Source organism: Silurus aristotelis (assembly GCF_946808225.1).
Source record: "Silurus aristotelis genome assembly, chromosome: 27".
Taxonomy (NCBI): Eukaryota; Metazoa; Chordata; class Actinopteri; order Siluriformes; family Siluridae; genus Silurus; species Silurus aristotelis.
In genome coordinates this window covers 16,744,637-16,764,636 of record NC_139600.1, presented here as the reverse complement: position 1 = coordinate 16,764,636, position 20,000 = coordinate 16,744,637, and the positions used below count along the sequence as shown (strand labels likewise).

Here is a 20,000-nt window from a genome sequence, read left to right as displayed (position 1 = left end):
GACAAGGTGAGGGAGGTGAGATTGAGAAGGTTTGGACATGTGCAGAGGAGGGACATGGGGTATATCAGTAGGAGAATGCTGAGGATGGAGACACCAGGAAGGAGAAAAAGAGGAAGAACAAGGAGGAGGTTTATGGATGTGGTGAGAGAAGACATGCAGGTAGTTGGTTTAAAAGAGGCAGATGTAGAGAACAGGGGGAAATGGAGACAGATGATCTGCTGTGGCGCCCCCTAATGGGAGAAACCGAAAGAAGAAGATTTTGTTCTTATTTAATCAGTATTGTTTTGTCTATATATAAATGTATAGTCTTATTTATGTCTGGACTTTTGAGAGGCACAAAGAGGGTATAATAAATTAATAATATTCATACATAATGAATAAATCAATATCTTGGTTACTTAAATGCCAGCAGATGCTTAGAAATAATCTTTTTAGAAATCTGACTTCCGGTCTGGAATATTTCTTATATTTGGATGAAAATATTGTCATTTTATACACACTCGTCCATAACTCTCTCTTTCTCTAATTATTTTTATAAATTTAAACACAATGTTAAATACTATGTCAATATCAATACTTGTAGCTAAATTTATCTTCAATATATCTACCTGCGTTTAAAAGCATAATCGGGCACATTTTCAGCGGAATAATTATTATGTAAGTCAGAAATTATTTGGATATTTTTATTCTGTTTATGATTGTCGGGTTAAAAGCCAAAAATTCAGATTTTTATTGCGTTCACGTCTGCACCGGAAGTCACATATTTGGCAACGCTCACTTCCTGCGCAATAGTGCGGCGTTAGGCGGAAGTGCGGAGTGTTTACTCCTTCATGCGTTCTCTCTGTAGGTGATCTCCGGCTCTGTGCGCGCGGATGTCAGTCTGAGGCGATTTGTCTCAGAGTCGGACATTTTCTTTCCCGCGTATTTTTTTTTATTCCTTCAGGTGAAGTGAAAATTAAGTAAATAATAATGTCCGCGGAGGAAGCGGAGAAAACAGCAGCGGCGGCGGTGGCCGCGGCGGCAGCAGCGGTGGCGGTGTCGGTGTCGGAGGCTTCTGCTGGGGATGAGGAGGAGGAATGGCTGTACGGCGGTGAGACTCTTCTCCCATTAATCCTCATCAACTTCACACTCAGTCTGGAAATATTTATTCTCTGATCTATTTTACACTCAATTTCTACATTCAAACATTCTCGCATTACGATTCTAAGCACTAAAGCCTGGGTTTGTGATCAGGGGGCTGCACGGTATATCATTTATCACTGGATACCGGTATTTGTAATGCGTTCTATATCAGTAATAGCCATACTAAGACCAAGCAAAGCAATCAGAAATATATATATATATATATGTTGTTCTTTAGATGATGCACAATTGATGTACATTTGTATCACTGTGTTCTGGATCTGTCCTGCAGATGAAGGAGAAAACAAGGAGACCGAGGAGGAAGAAGCCAAACTCACAGCTGCTGTCAGGTGAGAACACATCTCATACTCTGTAGGTTGAGTTGTTGATTATGTGTGATAGTGAAACAGTTCATAATGTCTGTACTGTGTGTGTGTGTGTGTGTGTGTGTGTGTGTGTGTGTGTGTGTGTGTGTGTGTGTGTGTGTGTGTTCTGTAGCACCCCCTCTGCACCTGCTGCTGCACCCGAGGAGAACAGCAATGGGAATGGAATGGCCAGTCAGGTAGTTCATCCAGCCTTTCCAATAGTGATTTGTTTGGAATTTATTCAGGATTTAGTTTGTTTAGAAATTTGGCAGGTCCTTGGTGGTAAGTTTGGGGGTTAGTTTGGGGTAAGGGTCCTCTGAGGGGGGGTAGATTGGGGGTTAGTGTGGGGTAAGGGTCCTCTGGGGGTGGTAGATTGGGTGTTAGTTTGGGGTACGGGTCCTCTGGGGGGTAGATTGGGGGTTAGTTTGGGGTACGGGTCCTCTGGGGGGTAGATTGGGGGTTAGTTTGGGGTACGGGTCCTCTGGGGGGTAGATTGGGGGTTATTATGGGGTACGGGTCCTCTGGGGGGGTAGATTGGGTGTTATTATGGGGTACGGGGCCTCTGGGGGGTAGATTGGGGGTTTAGTTTGGGGTAAGGGTCCTCTGGGGGTAGATTGGGGGTTAGTTTGGGGTAAGGGTCCTCTGGGGGTAGATTGGGGGTTAGTTTGGGGTAAGGGTCCTCTAGGGGGGGTAGATTGGGGGTTAGTTTGGGGTACGGGTCCTCTGGAGGGGTAGATTGGGGGTTAGTTTGGGGTACGGGTCCTCTGGGGGTAGATTGGGGGTTAGTTTGGGGTAAGGGTCCTCTGGGGGTAGATTGGGGGTTAGTTTGGGGTAAGGGTCCTCTAGGGGGGGTAGATTGGGGGTTAGTTTGGGGTACGGGTCCTCTGGAGGGGTAGATTGGGGGTTAGTTTGGGGTACGGGTCCTCTGGAGGGGTAGATTGGGGGTTAGTTTGGGGTACGGGTCCTCTGGGGGGGTAGATTGGGGGTTAGTTTGGGGTACGGGTCCTCTGGGGGGTAGATTGGTGGTTAGTTTGGGGTACGGGTCCTCTGGAGGGGTAGATTGGGGGTTAGTTTGGGGTACGGGTCCTCTGGGGGGTAGATTGGTGGTTAGTTTGGGGTACGGGTCCTCTGGAGGGGTAGATTGGGGGTTAGTTTGGGGTACGGGTCCTCTGGGGGTAGATTGGGGGTTAGTTTGGGGTACGGGTCCTCTAGGGGGGGTAGATTGGGGGTTAGTTTGGGGTACGGGTCCTCTGGAGGGGTAGATTGGGGGTTAGTTTGGGGTACGGGTCCTCTGGAGGGGTAGATTGGGGGTTAGTTTGGGGTAAGGGTCCTCTAGGGGGGGTAGATTGGGGGTTAGTTTGGGGTACGGGTCCTCTGGAGGGGTAGATTGGGGGTTAGTTTGGGGTACGGGTCCTCTGGAGGGGTAGATTGGGGGTTAGTTTGGGGTACGGGTCCTCTGGGGGGTAGATTGGTGGTTAGTGTGGGGTTCAGGTTTTTGGTGGTAAGTTTTGGGTTTGGGCTCCTCAGGGGTTAGTTTGGGGTTCAGGTCCCTGAAATGCACCATGATTAAAGCAAGTGTTCTCTAAAACTCTTATCTAAATAAAACAAAAATAAATTCCCTACTCAGGAGGAGGCACAGGGGGACAATGAGGACAGCGAGAGTGACAGCGACGACGACGACGATGACGTCCGCGTTACCATCGGTGACATCAAGACCGGCGCTCCACAGTACACGTGAGTCGGAGACAGACATCTGTCCTCCCAGAGGATTATTTCCTACACTCTTTATTTATGAGCTGAATTTACGCTGAGACATGTTTCCGCTTACAGAACGTACGGAGCAGCGCCGGTGAATCTGAACATAAAGACCGGCAGCAGACCATACGGTACTCCATCCATCTGGATAATCCACCTGTCCATACATTCATTCACCTGTCCTATCTGTCCACCCGTCTGTCCATGCATTCATTTAAATGAAAAATACTCTGAATGAGAACTAAGTTTATACTAATTGACTGTATGATGGTGTGTAATGGAGCTACTTCCTGTATAACTTTCTGTGTGGGTGTGTTTTAGTGGGAGCAAAGGTGAAAGGTGTTGATCTCGATGCCCCAGGCAGCATCAACGGCGTCCCAGTTCTGGAGGTGGACGTGGAGTCCTTTGAGGAAAAGCCCTGGAGAAAACCTGGTGTGTGTTATCATTAACGATGTTGCTAGGCAGCTGAGAAATATATGGCTGCCGATAAGCTAAGCATAAGCAAGTGAGTGTGTTGCTTATGTGTGTATGTGTTTAGGTGCTGATTTGTCGGACTACTTTAATTACGGCTTTAACGAGGAAAGTTGGAAGGCGTACTGTGAGAAGCAGAAGCGGCTGCGTATGGGCCTCGACTCCATCAACATCAGCTCTGCTACCAGCAAGATTTCTGTATGTCCAAATGTCCCCTCATCACCCATCCCGGTATCGTCCTCTATTTGTCCCCATACTGTAATCGTCCCATTTCCCACAATTCTTTCTTTATTCTTTTCATTCCCTGTCCCATAATTCTCTCTTCAGTCCCTTCGTTATCATCACCTGTCATCATTGCTAGTTGCCAAATCATCCCATTATCTCCCACTTTTTCTCCTTAATGGCTGTCCCCTTATCGTTTTCGTGTCCTTTTCGGTTGTCCTGTGCCCTGTATCCTCCCCCTGTACCTCTCCTGCATCCTCCCCCTGTACCTCTCCTGTATCCTCCCCCTGTACCTCTCCTGCATCCTCCCCCTGTACCTCTCCTGTATCCTCCCCCTGTACCTCTCCTGTATCCTCCCCCTGTACCTCTCCTGTATCCTCCCCCTGTACCTCTCCTGTATCCTCCCCCTGTACCTCTCCTGCATCCTCCCCCTGTACCTCTCCTGTATCCTCCCCCTGTACCTCTCCTGCATCCTCCCCCTGTACCTCTCCTGTATCCTCCCCCTGTACCTCTCCTGTATCCTCCCCCTGTACCTCTCCTGTATCCTCCCCCTGTACCTCTCCTGTATCCTCCCCCTGTACCTCTCCTGTATCCTCCCCCTGTACCTCTCCTGCATCCTCCCCCTGTACCTCTCCTGTATCCTCCCCCTGTACCTCTCCTGTATCCTCCCCCTGTACCTCTCCTGTATCCTCCCCCTGTACCTCTCCTGTATCCTCCCCCTGTACCTCTCCTGTATCCTCCCCCTGTACCTCTCCTGTATCCTTCCCCTGTACCTCTCCTGTATCCTCCCCCTGTACCTCTCCTGTATCCTCCCCCTGTACCTCTCCTGTATCCTCCCCCTGTACCTCTCCTGTATCCTCCCCCTGTACCTCTCCTGTATCCACCCCCTGTACCTATAATAGTATCCTCCCCCTGTACCTCTCCTGTATCCTCCCCCTGTACCTCTCCTGTATCCTCCCCCTGTACCTCTCTTGTATCCACCCCACTGTATCTCCTGTATCCTCCCCCTGTACCTCTCCTGTATCCTCCCCACTGTATCTCCTGTATCTTTCTGTAGTTCCTGTGTTCTCCTGCACTGTTGTGACTTTTGTGTGTGTTTGTGTTTGTGTTTGTGTTTGTGTGTGTTTGTGTTTGTGTGTGTGTGTTTGTGTGTGTGTGTTTGTGTGTGTGTGTGTGTGTGTGTGTGTGTGTGTGTGTTTTCACGCTCAGGTGCAGCAGGGCAGGACCGGGAACGATAAAGAGGCTGCACTTCCTGCTCACGTTCCTAAACCAGACTTTACCACCCCATCGAACATGTACAAGCCCGGCCTGAACCCGTCCAGGTATACACATACACACATACACACACACACACACACACACACACACACACACACACACACACACACACACATACGCACGCAGTCTGAGCTGTATTTTAATTGTCTAGGTATTGACACTCATGGCTCATTACTTTGTCGTCTTAATTATGCCAATGTGTTTGTGTGTGTGTGTGTGTGTGTGTGTGTGTGTGTGTGTGTGTGTGTGTGTGTATCGTTATACCCTGTGTGTGTGTGTGTGCGTGCGCGCGCGTGTGTGCGGAGGCTGTAACTTTTCTGCCTGTCTTCCCCTTACTCATATGCCCTCTTAGGATATCCCCTCCACAGTGGGCGGGGCCTGCATCCCAAGACACGCCCTATTATACGTAAGTGGGTGTGGCCATGGGTGTGGTTTCTTGACTATTTTTTTTTTCCTCCACAGGGTTTTAAAAATCCAGTCATTTATTTGGTTTTCATTACGTTCTTTTTTTTTTGTTTTTATTTTGTTGAAGAAACCACTGAGATGCAGGAGTGTGTTCTGTTTGTTTTTCCTATGAATGGATATAAATGCAAAAATATATGATTTATAATGAACGTATTAGGTAAAAAAAAAGTGTGTGTGTGTGTGTGTTGCAGGAAACCTACTGGGACCATTGATGTAATTGGTGGACAAACAGCCACCATCAGCCGGGTGGAGGGGCGACGCCGACACAATCTGGAGGGAAACAACATCCAGGTAACGCACACACTATTTCTTACACACACACACACGTATGACATCTCAGAAACATGGTTTTATCCTGTTTGCAGGTGATCTCCGAACACACCACCCCCGAAGCTGAGGCCACGCCCGCCAAACTCCCGGCCTTCTTCCCCCCAGGGCCCCTCCCTCCAAACATGCCTCCGCCTCCTTTCCTACCCCCACCCCCTGTTAGCCAGGCCCCACCCCTTATCCCTCCACCAAGTGAGTCTCTTTTTCTCTCTCTCTCTCTCTCTCTCTCTCTCTCTCTCTCTCTCTCTGTCGAACACAGTATTTAAATCAGAAGTTGGAAAATGTCTTTGAGATTTGACTACAAATTCCTGCAATTCTGAGTAGTATTTCCGAATTCTGTACTGTGTACTGTGAGTGTAGTGTGTGTGTGTGTGTGTGTGTGTGTGTGTGTGTGTGTGTGTGTGTGTGTGTATATGATACCGGAGTATCACGACTACTGTAAATACTGTAAATGGCACCAGTTCAGATTAGCCTACTTCCATCGCTTTCTGCTAGTTATACACTGCTTTTCTTCTCGTTTTTAACTCGTTTCTCTCGCTCCTCGCAGGACTCCCCATCACCGTCCCTCCTCCCGGTACGTTCTCTTTTACCAACTCTACACACACGCTTAATATTTTGCAGTGTTTGTGAACGTTTTATGTATTTCTGTGATTGTATCCCAGGTTTCCCGCCTCCTCCCAGTGGCCCGCCCCCTTCACTTATGCCAACGTTAGACAAGTAAGTCTGTCGTTCAATTGAAGTTTAGAGTCTCAGTGTGTGTGGGGCCTTTTATACATTTTGTGTTTAGTTGTTTTTTTTGGGTTAGACTCTTTACTAGAGGACAATCAAGAGTGGATAATACTGATAGTTAGTTTGGATTGTATTCGATGATAACCGATTAATCAACCGATAAAATGGCTAAAAAAAAAAAAAACTCAATAAAACAAATAGTACTCAGCTTTATTACAAAAAGAAAACTACTAAATCATGAAAATGTGCTAAATCAAATTTTAATAAATATGACGGAATATGACATTTAAACTGAAACAAAATGTGACACTCCAAATAAATAAAAACATTTAAATTAAAAATTTATTATAAAAAGAATACACTTCAAATAAATAGCATGTGGTGTCAGTGATTCGCCTCTAGAGGCCACTCTCGTACTGTATAATGCAACCCGGAAAAACTACCGGCATGGATTTTTTCCGATAGTTCCAGCAATCAACTATCGTTGCAGATTAATCGGCAAAACTGATCAATTGCTCGACCTTTACTCTATATCTTAGCGTTGCATGTATAATTTTGCAGCCTGTTCGATGAAAAGACGAGAGATGTGTGCCAATGCGCAACAGAATTGATCTTTATGATGAGATGATTGATGTTCATGATGTCGATGTGGATTATTGTGAAAACTTCTATTTTCTCCAGCAGCGGGCATCCTGGGGGATACGACTGCCGTCCTGTCACTCCGTACTCTTTCCCTCCCGGTCAGTTCAGTTTGTGTTTGTCGCAAATCATAGCAAATATTCCACTGTTAAAACCTTCTGAAGTGCGTGTGCGTGTGCGTGTGCGTGTGCGTGTGCGTGTGCGTGTGTGTGTGTGTGTGTCCTCAGGTGCTTACCCGCCCCCCATGCAGGGGCCTGTGAACAACTGGCCCGGGATGATAGACAACTCAAAGCAGTGGGATTATTACCCCAGGCGAGAGAAGGAAAGAGAGAAGGAGAGAGAGAGGGAGAGGACGCGGGAGCGAGGACACGACCGGGAGAGAGAGAGAGAGCGAGAACGAGAGCATAGTCCCTCGACCATTGCCTACAACAGGTGAGATACACCTCCGTGCTTAGGACCATGATGATGATGATGATGATGATGATTATATAAGTGAATAACTCATTCAGACGGTTTCTTTAAAACTTTCCTGTTTTTCTCACACACAAACACGCAGTGATGAGGAGCGCTACCGTTACCGTGACTACGGAGACCGCGGCTATGAGAGGCATCGGGAGCGATCAAGCAGAGAGAAAGAGGAGAGACATCGTGAGAGGAGACACCGAGAGAAAGAGGAGGGAAGGCACAAGTCTTCACGCAGGTAACACAAGCGCGCGCGCGCGCGCACACACACACACACACACACACACGTCATCTCATGTCTATGGTGGCCACACCCCCTACATCAGGAGTCATGTCTATGGTGGCCACACCCCCTACATCAGGAGTCTTGTCTATGGTGGCCACACCCTTTTCAGGGGATTGATCACTACGTTCCCTGTCCTGCCTCATGTTTGTTTATTTAGGACATACTCAGACGCCACACCCCTTTACTGCAGTGTTAATAGAGATGATGCATATCTGAGACTCGTCCCTCTCTCCCTCTCCCATCTCTCTCTCCCGTTTCTTCCCCTCCCTCAGCAGTAGCAGAAGAAGGCATGACAGTGAGGAAGGTGACGGCCATCGCAGACACAAACATAAGAAGTCCAAGAGAAGTAAAGAAGGCAAAGAGCCGAGTGAGGAGCGAGCCGCCGACCAGGAGAACCAGGACGCCATGGAGTAGACGTCTCATCACGTCTAGCTCTGAACCGTGCTCCTCATGCCAGCAGAAACTGAACCCTCTGTACTTGTTTGTAGTAAATGTTCCATTTTAGTTCTTCTCTTTGTTCTCATGTATTTCATCCAGGTCCTGTGTAGATCTTTGATTTGTTGGATTAAAAAAAGGTATTTGGTAATTTCTGTAATCTGAGTCCTGTCTGGTGTGGTGAAGTCTAGACCAGTGAGATGACCTGCACCTGTGTTTATCCTGTTAGGGACTGATGCCAGCGTGAAGTGGGCGGGGTTAAATACATTGGAGGCAGAGTCATGACTTTGATCACAAAAATGTAACCACTTACCGTTGTATCTATTGATATCTGGAGAAGGTGCAATGAATTCTGCTGTGGGCGTGTCCCAAATCCCTCCCTCTCTCTCTCTCTCTCTCTCACACACACACACACAGAGAGTTACATCCCAGAAGACATCAGGAACGTGGTCTTCAGCTTCTTCTGAATAATGAATCACAGCTGCACGGTACAGCTTCCATAGCTTGTGCTTTCTCTCTTCTCCTTTCACTCTTTCCTTCTATCTCGTCTGACTTATTCTCTCGTTTCTTATCTTTTTCTATATACATGTCATATTCCTCTCACATTTCCCCCTCCTTTCTTTTTTCTCTGTTCTCATTTCTTCATTCTTACCTCCTTTTGGTCCTAAATTTTGGCACTTGTTGGATAGCTCACACACACACACACACACACACACACACACACACACACACACACAGGTGTATTTGTACTTTATTCCACAGTATTGAAATATTCTTTAAACAAACAAAAGAATAATAAGAAGGTGTGAATATAAAGACATGGTCCAAAAAAAACAAAACATCAAACACTCATACACACACAGTTTAAACCTGCTGGGCAAAAGTGTAGTCGTTTTTTTTCCTGATTTCCAAATCCGTCTGAATGCTCAAATCTACACCGTGCTGACGTGCATGTTTTCTTCTTTTTCTATACGACAAACTCAATCAAAAAGCAAAAACACAGTAATTGGATTGAAAAGAAGTAACAGAGTTGAAAAGTTCTGTGGAGTCCAAATGTGACGTTTGTGTGTCTATCAGAAGAACTTGTGTAAGCTGGAGAACAGGAGAGAAGATGTGATCAGACTGCCTCACCCCCACACACACATGGAGGTGGAACTTTCATGGTTTGGAGTTGTTTTGGAGCAGGGAAGGTTCCAGAAAGTGAACCAACATGGCTCCCATTCCACACCATGCAGTTCGGTCTAGACTGCGGCTCATTGGAACCGAATTCACCACAGAACAAGACGATCATCTGAAGTTCTGTGAGTGTTAGAGAGTAAACAGAAGTCTGGAGTGATATCTATCATGGAACCACCTGCTCAGTCACCGCACCTAAATCCCACTAAACTGCTCAGAGATGAACAAGAAACATCTCCAACTAGTGAAGAACATCTCTGGAGGGTTTTCCATGAGACACGGCAAAGTATTTCAGCTGAACGTTTAGAGGAACGATCTGTCGGGATTCTGAGTGTGTGAGAAGCTGTTCTTCATGCTGAGGGAGGATTTTATAATGTAAATAAAGTCTGTAGGACATTTATACATTAGTTTGTTCAAAGGAAATCTTCAGATCGTTACATTAAAGAGTCTGTTCCATAGGGAAAATAAAAGAACGTGCAGGTCTCCACCTCCATAAAACACTTTTCAGGTGATGTTTAAATCTTTGATCAAGTATTAGCTGAATTAGCATCATAGCCTCAGCGCTAAACTACTACATTTAGTTATAAAGGCTCAGATGTTTTTTTGTCCAATTTTCTCTTTTAATAAGATCAGACATTGAACTCTGACCTAAAAGAGGCATTTTATTGAGTTTTTTTTCTTTACCACAGCAGTTAAATTGATTGTTTTTTCCTCAGAAAAACACAAACACACACACACACACACACACACAAAGGAGTTGAACTTTAGTTGCTCTTTGAAGCGAGCAGGTAAACAACGCTAAAAAACGTAAAAAAATAAAACTAAAGGCTTGTGTGAGCTCAATGACTCAAACTCGTCCCACGGGAGGAGAAACGACACCGTATCTGTGGCGTGCGATCACAATTAGCTGCATTGCTAAATAAAACAGTACATTAGAGTCAAATAAAAGTTAAACAAATTAGCTAGGTGTCCTGCTAGCTAGCATTTTGTGACTTGTTAGCATAATCGGTCATGGCTAGCGGGATCTAAAAACCAAAACGTTTTGAAGTCATGATCTGGATGGTCTGGACGTACTGGATGTACCCCAAAGACGTTTTAGTGTGAAATGTTGCCATGTTCCTGACAGAAATGTGAAAAATTAAGACATGCTATGCTAGTTAGCGATGCTGGCTGTAATATTCGGTTTTCTGAGGTAAAATGTGTGAATTTTTCCTCAGGTTATACCAAAAACTGTCTTTGTGATATAACTTCCATAAAGAAAAATATTTTTATGGGGGAAAAAAAACAATAACGTTACTAAATGTACTAGCAGTTAGCAAGATACGGGGCTGCGTCTCAAATCACACACAGTGCACACCTGGTGCTGAAACGTGTACATTGAGAAGACACTGTATTGAGTCCATACATGAGATTTGTGAAGTTAGGTGGCTAACCGGGTTGTGTCACATGTTAGCATGCTAGCAATGTCTAAAATAAAACCCTGCAGGTGATTTGAGACACAGCCTAGTTTCCTCCTCACCTCCCCTATGAGTGGATGGTTTTGGGTTTTTTTATAAACCTTTCACAAGCATTTTTTAAATAAAAATGAATAATATAATAATCCGTCCTGTGCTGCGTTAGGAATCCGGCTGCCTCCTGAACCTTCCGGAAAAGTCTCACTCTTTTCAGTACACTTCATCGGTCCTGGATTAGCAGCCGGCGTGTGATTGTCTCTTTCGGGTTTGCTGATGGAGGGAAAATGGAGAATTGTGTACTTTGTGGAGTGTCTTCGGGTCGGATCGCGAACTCGATCGTGTGACGTTACTTCCCGGTTAGCATAAAATGCTAGTTTTATTCCTGCTAGGTTTAATAAGTTACATAACCACTTCAGTGAGCTGAATCCAGTTTGCTAACATAAACGTCACCTCAGATTAGCAGCCGCTGTCTGGGCGTTGGGTAGCTAGGTAAGATCGCTGACATGGCTTTGCATTGGTGCTAAATTGTAGTATTGGGGCCACTTTTTTATTTTGAAATATCTATGTCCTGGTGAACTGTTTATGATGAGGGAAAAAAACTCATTATGGGATGGCTTGCTAGCATGAAAACATACCTAGCAGACACCTGTGCCTAGCGAGGTATTTTGGAGGACAATGGGCGTTTGCACATAGCAAAAAGAAGTGTTAGCATGAATTTAGTTCAGCGATCACAGCCATGCTAGTTAGCTAAGCTACCTCAGTACATCCAGACAGCTTTGCTTACATTATCACCTAACATGTCAAGCAGGAGCTAGCGCAAACACAAGCTCCCTGAGAAAGTACCTCAGGTGAGTGATTATACCGTAGTGATGTCACACAGTCCTGTTTTCTGATTGGCCGATCAAACAGTAGCTCCGTCCCTTTACACTTTTAATTCGCCGATAATGTTTGCACAGTGCTGAGGGCGGGCGTCATTTTCGTTTTGTCGATGATCCATTGCCATGGGAACCCCTCGATCTTCCGTCCTGTTGTCTAGACGTCTGACGACTCAGAGCCTTGTGCTGTTGGACCACAGTGTTCTCTCCGTTGGCTCTGAACGTAGCGGGTGGGGGGTTTGTGGGGGCAGTCGAGTGGGTGGGTGGTAATTACACAGGGGTGTAAACAGCACTGAGTGAGGGAGAAGCAGCGTATACATGTGTATTTATGTGTTTATATGCATGTTTATGTGCATATCAGGGGAGTTTATAGTCCGGAGAGAGAGAGAGAGAGAGAGAGAGAGAGAGAGTACCAGAGGAAGGCACCTTAGGCAGAGCACAGCGTGAGCGGCTGCTAATCCGGCCTGAAGATGGGAATCTTGGGAAGAAACTCTATTAAGATAACCTGCACACAGAGAGAGAGAGAGAGAGAGAGAGAGAGAGAGAGAGAGAGAGAGAGAGAGAGAGAATGTACAGCTCAGACTCACTTATTCACTTTCAGTTATATAGATATTCATGTCAGACAGAAAGACGGAGACAGACAGAGATCTGTCTGTATTTTTGACTCCAAGTCTCACTGTCTAAATCTCTGCACGTCTGTATGTCTGACTCTGTATCTCTCTGTGGCTGTCTGACTGACTCACTGTGGCTGTCTGACTGACTCACTGTGGCTGTCTGACTGACTCACTGTGGCTGTCTGACTGACTCACTGTGGCTGTCTGACTGACTCACTGTGGCTGTCTGACTGACTCACTGTGGCTGTCTGACTGACTCACTGTGGCTGTCTGACTGACTCACTGTGGCTGTCTGACTGACTCACTGTGGCTGTCTGACTGACTCACTGTGGCTGTCTGACTGACTCACTGTGGCTGTCTGACTGACTCACTGTGGCTGTTGCTCTCTCGCTCTGTGTCTGTCTGACAAGATTTAAGATCTAAAGGTTGCTTTATTGGTATGCCAATTTTAATTATTCATATTGCCAATGCATCTCTCTCTCTCTCTCTCTCTCTCTCTCTCTACATATCTCTCTCTATCTCTCTCTCAGACTGGAGATGAACTTACATATTCCATCATGTTGTTGGTTTCACACTTCCTCTTACTCAGCTTCCAGTGCAAACACAGCTGCAACAGAGAGACATGATTAGTAGACACAATTGACAGATTAGAACACACACACACACACACACACACACACACACCTTGTGATAAAGGCGGTTGTTCTCCCACTCCAGTAATTTCTCTATGGATCTGCGTGTCTGAAAAAGAAAAATGAACATTAAAAACGGTAATTATGATCATAATGATAATAGTGTGTGTGTGTGTGTGTGTGTGTGTGTGTGTGTGTGGACTGACGCGTTTGCTGAGGCAGATGACGGGCCACAGGCTGAGCCCCAGCGTGCAGCAGCAGCACAAACACCCACACAGCAGCCAGCGCACGTTCACCGGCAGCGTCTTCCTCAGACAGCCGTTCACTCGACTGATACTGGCTTTAAACTCCTCCGGTGCCACCTGCACACCAACACCACATTCAGCACAAACACACCACTGAAACACACACACACACACCCGAGAGATACCTACAGTCCTACAGTCCGCGCTCATGCCCAATAGTTCGGCTTGTGTTCTAACAGAGTGCGAGTGTGTGTGCGCTGTACATTGTTTATTTACTTTATCACACAGATGTTTGTTTGGTTCCTGTGTGCATGTGGAGGTGATGGATGGAGAAGAGCAGCGTGTCTGGGTGTGAGACGGGTGAGATGTTCTCTCTCTCTCTCTCTCTCTCTCTCTCTCTCTCTCTTACCTTTCCCGTGAGTGCAGAAGGAAACTCCGTCTCGAATTTATTGTTGAGTCCGAACCTAGTAACAAAGAAAAGCATGCGTGATGTAAAATCCTGTTTTAAAGATCATTCGTTTGTAATTCATGATTTTTACACACTGGTGTTACGCTGATTTTTACCTTTTCATTCTTAATTACATTTAATGCATTTTTGTAGCACGCAGACGATTCAGTATATTCAGTATTATATAAAAGGTGATTAATGTGTAATTAAAGGAATGAATGTGTCAGCTAGCCAGGATTTTAATAGTGGGGACAGGACAGAGGGTCATGTATTTCACCTCCAGATCTCCAGAGATGTTCTGCCTGAAATAATCCTCCTCCTACATCAGTATAATAGAGAAGTGCAGTAGAACAGAGCGCTGCATCACACACAGGATCTCATACAGTTACAATGATCATCATCACTAAACAATTCAACACGTCTCCTTTCACTGGAGCCACAACTGCACCTCCACATACACCATCTCCAGCAGAAGCACTGATCTTCACCTCCTCACATCACCCTGGGGTTCCTGTGTATGTTCTTCCCTGCACTACGGTTTTCCTGAGTATTCAGAACGAAGGCAAATTTTGTGTTTTTGTGCAGTAAAGGAAACGCACAGGTAGAAAGGGTTCATTAAAAAGCAACTGTTTTGAACTGTTTGGGTCGACCTTTTCTCATGACGTCCAGCTTTTCTTAAAAACTGTCTTGTAAATGTCCTGCGACCAAATTACTTTCTTCTCCTCCATCAGTCGGTTAAATCCACAGGAGTACGTTTGAGTTTGTGCAGTTTTGCTACAGATGCGGTTTGCGAGCTCTGACTAGTGATGCTCTCTGACCGTCCAATCAAAAGTCAGTAAATCTGAACGAGCTCTGTCACCATTATTAGAAAGAAAATGATGCAGAATAAAATAATATTTATAAAGAAAAATAAAATGTGAGAGTTAAATAGAGGTTACATCCAGACTGTGTAACAGTGACTTCGGTATCGCCATTGATTTCTTTCACTTGGTATTTTAACTTTATAGGATTTAGAACTATTGATCATAATAAACATTGATAGTCTCTTAAATGTTTTTCTTTTTTTCTTTTATTAATCTAAATAAAACTATTTAATTAAATTACAAACACGTTTATTATTAAATATACCGTATTTCTGTACATCCCGCCCCTCTTATGCTTTGATTGGCTACTTGTGTTATACTCGAGAGCAGTCAACCAATCAGCAGCCAGGTTGAGATAAACCACAACCAATCACAATCAAGGAGGGCGGGACTTGTCGGAAAATAGGTCGGAAGCGAATAAAAACCGAAAGCGCCGCTGTGTGTGTGTTTGAGGTTTCACTCAGCGGTCTTTTCCTTTTTTTCCCGGAATCACTTACACGGTGGCTCGGCCTGCTCCCCGCACCAGCACCGGCTCCGGGCCGAATTTAAGCAGCTGCTCTTCCGCCGCACGGCCTTCATCCTCCTCCTCTTCCTCCTCCTCCTCCTCATAAATCTCATCAAAGTCCTCCATCATGGCCGCCTCGGCCTCCCGCTCCCCGGGCGGGACTCAGCTTCCCTCACGCAACACTCACAAGTCTCGTATCCAAAGCTGTGGCTTCATGGAGCGCCGGAGAAAAGGAGATTTTTCTGGCGGAACAAAAAAACACACGGAGCAAAAAATCAACATCCGCCGCACTTCCCGGATTGGCTGCGAGAACGGGCCGTGTTATCGCGAGATTACGACAGTCGGCCTTCGGGTGGGGGGGAATGTGTTGTGTTATCGCGAGATTCCCAGTTCAGTTAGAGACGTCAATATACGCTTTCCTGTTATCGCGAGATTTGAAGTTCATGTTCTCGTAATATCTTAGACAATGTTCTTTAGTTGTTCCAGCTGTTCTCCAGCTGTTCTTGTTTCAGCTGTTTGAGGAATTTCATCACAATGGTCCTTTTTTCGATGTTGAATCTAATAATAATCTTTTGAGATCATTAATTACAGCAGAAGATTTTCTGCTCCCTGTTTTCAAATGCAGACACTATTAAAGTTAGACCTTTTTATTTCCTTAATAATGTTAATGATGTCAAAGCGTTTAATAATGTGATGAGATTCTTAGAATGAGATTTATTTAGGATAGTAATGTCTGTACTGTACTTTCTGCCTGAAAAATATTGATTTTTCTGCCTGAAAAATATTGATTTTATTTCTATTTTTTTCTATTGAGTTTATGATTTACTGCTTGGAGTCTAACAGTGTGGTGTTTAACAGTGGAATGATGAAAATGCCTGTTTGTTAAAGCTTTAATGGGGGGGGGGGGGGGGGTACGCTTTCCTGTGGTTGTGAGATTATGAGTGAAAAAGGTAAAAAAAAAAAAACACCCAATAAGTTTTTAATTTAGAGCATTTATTATTAATCCAGGAAACACACACACACACACACACACACACACACACACACACACACACACACACGCACGCGGAGTACAGCTCTCTCATGGCACTCGTCCACCCGTGGACTCCTCACTCATCCAACATGTCGCCGTATTTATTCTTCTTCACTGCACACAGAGAGAGAGAGAGGTGTAAACTGTTTTATATACAGCACACAGCTGCGTTACCATAACAACGTGGGTTTGATTGACAGCTCTCACCCTCCTTCTTGGGCGTGTCTCGATCTAGTTTCTGGTTCCGTGTGATGTCGTAGTTCTCCCTGTTCTTGTTACGGAGCTGCTCGTAAAGGATGGGCTTCCTCTTCACTTCCTCCTCTTCCTCTTCACGCGGAGCTGTAACACCAAGACTCAGTCATTTAGACCAACGCCGTGTTCTGATTGGTTAACGGAGCCGGTGGTCTGATTGGATACAGTGGGATGAGGATTTATAAAGAATAAGTTAAGACTGGGTGAGGAGTGTGAGGAGTGTGAGGTACCGTGTCTGTGAAAGTCGTGTTGTTCAGAGGACGAGCGTTTGCTGTCGCTGTAGTCAGGAGGAGAATAAGACGAATCAGAGGCGCTCTCCGTCTGAAACACGCCAAACCGAGGCTTCTCCTCATCCTCACTGAGCTCCGAGCGAGGGGCAGCAAACCTTCACCCCGGGGGGAGAAAGAGAGAGAAAGAGAGGAGTGAAGCGAGAGAGAAAGAGAGAGAGAGGTGGAGGGAAAAGGGGTGAACAGTTATCAGTAAACAGGAACTACATGTGTTCTGTCTTGCAGTTTTGTATATTTGTGTGTGTGTGTGTGTGTGTGTGCGCTCACTGTGATGGACGCTGCTGCTGATGATGATGATGATGGTGGTGTCTCTGTCGAAGAGCTTCTGCGATTGGTGAATTCTCCAAATTGTAGAATTTCTGCTGACACGTCTTCATGTAGGACAACTTCCCTGCGAAGTATCCACACATACCAGCAACTACACACACACACACACACACACTCAGTACCCACACTATACACACTACACACATGATGTTAGTGTATTAGTGTGTAATAAAACTCACATAGAACTTTTGGCAGAGACCCGAAGCGTCCAGATGCAGTCAGCTTCCCTAATCACATAAACACCAGTCTCATTTACTTCACATCTCATTCACGTCTCATTTACATCACATCTCATTTACTTCTCATTTACATCACATCTCATTTACTTCTCATTTACATCACATCTCATTTACTTCACATTTACATCACATCTCATTTACTTCTCATTTACATCACATCTCATTTACATCACATTTACTTCACATCTCATTCGCGTCTCATTTACATCACATCTCATTTACATCACATCTCATTCACGTCTCATTTACTTCACATCTCATTCACGTCTCATTTACATCACATCTCATTTACATCACATCTCATTTACATCACATCTCATTTACATCACATTTACTTCACATCTCATTCGCGTCCCATTTACATCACATCTCATTTACATCACATCTCATTCACGTCTCATTTACTTCACATCTCATTCACGTCTCATTTACATCACATCTCATTTACTTCTCATTTACATCACATCTTATTTACTTCTCATTTACATCACATCTTATTTACATCACATTTACTTCACATCTCATTCGCGTCTCATTTACATCACATCTCATTTACATCACATCTCATTTACATCATTTACTTCACATCTCATTTATATCACATCTCATTTACATCTCATTTACTTCACATTTACATCACAGCTCATTCATGTCTCATTTACTTTACATCTCATTAACTGCTCATTAGCTTCTCATTCACGTTTCATTTAAATCCTATTTACATCTCATTAACTTCTTATTTACTTCTCATTTAATTTAATTTATTATAATGTACATCACAGTGAACATGTGCTACAGTAAACACTACACACCTTTAGTGACCAGGATGTGAGTGACGGCCATCCCACTGACTGAGAACGGTACCGCTGAGAGAGAGAGAGAGAGAGAGAGAGAGAGAGAGAGGGGGGGGGGGGGGGTGAAGAGAGGGGGGGGGGGGGGAGAGTGAGAGAGGGGGGGGGGGGAGAGAGGGGGGGGGGGGGGGGGGAGACAAGGAGGATGACAGAGAGAGAGGGGGACAGAGTGAGAGAGATGGAAGTTAAAAGAAAAGTGATGAACGAAATAAATATAAGAGAATTAATGTATCAGACAGGAGGTCAGTCGTGATTGCGCATGCGCAGTGAACTCACATCTGTACCAGAAGCTCTCTGAATCGCACTGTTTAAACACTCTTCTTTCCTCTTCTGTGGGATTGTATTCTGCTCCCAACACTGCCTACACACACACACACACACACACACACACACACACACACACACACACACACACACACACACACACACACACACACACACACATACTCTTATTAATAATAATAAAGCCCAACATGGCCGCATCACTCAGTGCTCCTACACCACTATGGGAACTGAGTATTCACCCCCCACTGCCCCTCCCGCGTACCGGCTTGGTCTCGGCGCTGTTTTCTGTGAAATCTGAAGAAGATTCAGCCATGTTTCATTTCCTCTCCTTCAGTAATTTTAATAATAAACCACTGCTTCTCCACTCACTTCGGTCAGAAGTGTCAAATCCGCGACACGCTTTTTTCCTCAGTGGTGTTTAATATGGGTGACTCACCGCCACACTGACACCTGGTGGATCGTACGCGATATTACACGCGTAATCCCTTATAAACCACACGGGGGCAGCAAACGGCGTTAATATTGTGCAACTCGCTCAACACAGACACAATTATGAAGCAGTAAATGTTACAAAGTAAAATATAACGAGTCCCAATTTCTTTTATTTAATTTATTTTCTTTACGTGTATTCAGATTTTTATTCCGCTTATTCTCCTTTCACCCTTAAAGCGTCACATTACATACTTACTATTATCTTATTTTACCCAACAGAGCACTTGAGAATTAGGGGTCTTGCTCAAGGGCCCAACAGTGGCAACTTGGTGGTGCTGGGATTTGAACTCATGACCTTTTGATTATAGGTCCAACATCTAAACCCCATGATAAGTATATCACATTAAACAGTACACACTGGTGCTGTACTATGTGCAGTAAATGTGTTAATGAGGTCTGGATCATGATTGGTTAAAATAAATATCATTATAAACTACACTCCCATACTACACCTACAGACAAATAGACAAACTTAAGCCAGTTGAAAGCTGCATTATTCATTTGCAAAGTAAAAAACAACAACAAATAAATAGAGAAAAGAAGGAAATCAAAGAAATAAAGCACAAACCAAATAATCCACACAATCCAAAAAAAACAAGAACTGAGTAAAAACCTGACACAAGAAACATAAAAAAAAAAAAATAAACTTGACCCATAAATCAGCCAATCAGAGCATCCATCAGCCACAAATAACCTCCTGTAGTGACTCTGTTTTCCATTCACAAATTTAGTGTGGTGTGTGTGTGTGTGTGTGTGTGTGTGTGTGTGTGTGTGCAGCCAGATGCTTTCAGACTAATAGAGATTTCCATTATGCTTGATCTTTTGTATATATATATTTAGTCATCTGTCCTTTAATGAATCACATG

General features: G+C 44.7%; 4 protein-coding genes across 13 annotated transcripts in view; 2 read left to right on the top strand and 2 right to left on the bottom strand.

Annotated features, from left to right (window-relative positions):
* The first annotated feature begins 783 nt into the window (after positions 1-783).
* Positions 784-8,707, top strand: fip1l1b (FIP1 like 1b). 10 transcript variants are annotated; one of them, XM_083533412.1, is made up of 17 exons: positions 786-1,090; positions 1,415-1,472; positions 1,621-1,684; positions 3,115-3,221; positions 3,318-3,373; positions 3,564-3,674; positions 3,781-3,911; positions 5,145-5,257; positions 5,566-5,619; positions 5,870-5,969; positions 6,044-6,197; positions 6,553-6,579; positions 6,668-6,722; positions 7,419-7,474; positions 7,601-7,805; positions 7,930-8,073; positions 8,394-8,707. In XM_083533412.1, the coding sequence occupies exons 1-17, from the start codon at positions 970-972 to the stop codon at positions 8,533-8,535; spliced, it is 1,698 nt and encodes a 565-aa protein (XP_083389538.1). In that variant the 5' UTR covers positions 786-969; the 3' UTR covers positions 8,536-8,707. The 10 variants fall into 10 exon arrangements, with proteins under 10 accessions (XP_083389533.1, XP_083389538.1, XP_083389539.1 ...); XM_083533413.1 differs by having other exon boundaries at positions 7,416-7,474; positions 8,397-8,707; XM_083533411.1 differs by having other exon boundaries at positions 7,416-7,474.
* slc34a2a (solute carrier family 34 member 2a) overlaps positions 5,089-20,000 on the top strand; it is a 24,515-nt gene continuing 9,603 nt past the window's right edge. The window contains exon 1 of the mRNA XM_083533404.1: positions 5,089-5,104. The gene's annotated coding sequence lies outside the window, so the exon portion shown is untranslated. The remainder of the gene's footprint in view (positions 5,105-20,000) is intronic.
* On the bottom strand, positions 9,292-15,675 carry chic2 (cysteine-rich hydrophobic domain 2). Its single transcript, XM_083533418.1, has 7 exons — positions 15,361-15,675; positions 13,962-14,016; positions 13,514-13,669; positions 13,360-13,416; positions 13,223-13,282; positions 12,488-12,566; positions 9,292-12,353 (listed from the first exon to the last, which is right to left on the bottom strand). The coding sequence occupies exons 1-6, from the start codon at positions 15,495-15,497 to the stop codon at positions 12,516-12,518; spliced, it is 516 nt and encodes a 171-aa protein (XP_083389544.1). The 5' UTR covers positions 15,498-15,675; the 3' UTR covers positions 9,292-12,353; positions 12,488-12,515.
* LOC310721477 (OCIA domain-containing protein 1) lies at positions 16,345-19,067 on the bottom strand. Its single transcript, XM_083533198.1, has 8 exons — positions 18,905-19,067; positions 18,634-18,718; positions 18,319-18,372; positions 17,447-17,494; positions 17,208-17,358; positions 16,884-17,038; positions 16,609-16,740; positions 16,345-16,515 (listed from the first exon to the last, which is right to left on the bottom strand). The coding sequence occupies exons 1-8, from the start codon at positions 18,953-18,955 to the stop codon at positions 16,478-16,480; spliced, it is 714 nt and encodes a 237-aa protein (XP_083389324.1). The 5' UTR covers positions 18,956-19,067; the 3' UTR covers positions 16,345-16,477.

Bases quoted from the DNA above. Each gene is read 5' to 3' on its own strand.
- fip1l1b (XM_083533406.1), top strand. From the start codon at position 970: ATGTCCGCGGAGGAAGCGGAGAAAACAGCAGCGGCGGCGGTGGCCGCG. The intron at 1,091-1,414 runs GTGAGACTCTTC...TCTGTCCTGCAG, and splicing joins GGAGGAATGGCTGTACGGCG to ATGAAGGAGAAAACAAGGAG. The intron at 6,198-6,552 runs GTGAGTCTCTTT...CGCTCCTCGCAG, and splicing joins ACCCCTTATCCCTCCACCAA to GACTCCCCATCACCGTCCCT.
- chic2 (XM_083533418.1), bottom strand. From the start codon at position 15,497: ATGATGGAGGACTTTGATGAGATTTATGAGGAGGAGGAGGAGGAAGAG. The intron at 13,283-13,359 runs GTGTGTGTGTGT...TCTCTGTTGCAG, and splicing joins ACAACCGCCTTTATCACAAG to CTGTGTTTGCACTGGAAGCT. The intron at 12,567-13,222 runs GTAAGTTCATCT...CTCTGTGTGCAG, and splicing joins CCAACAACATGATGGAATAT to GTTATCTTAATAGAGTTTCT.
- LOC310721477 (XM_083533198.1), bottom strand. From the start codon at position 18,955: ATGGCTGAATCTTCTTCAGATTTCACAGAAAACAGCGCCGAGACCAAG. The intron at 18,373-18,633 runs GTGAGTTCACTG...TCTCTCTCTCAG, and splicing joins AGAGAGCTTCTGGTACAGAT to CGGTACCGTTCTCAGTCAGT. The intron at 16,516-16,608 runs GTGAGAGCTGTC...CTCTGTGTGCAG, and splicing joins AGACACGCCCAAGAAGGAGG to TGAAGAAGAATAAATACGGC.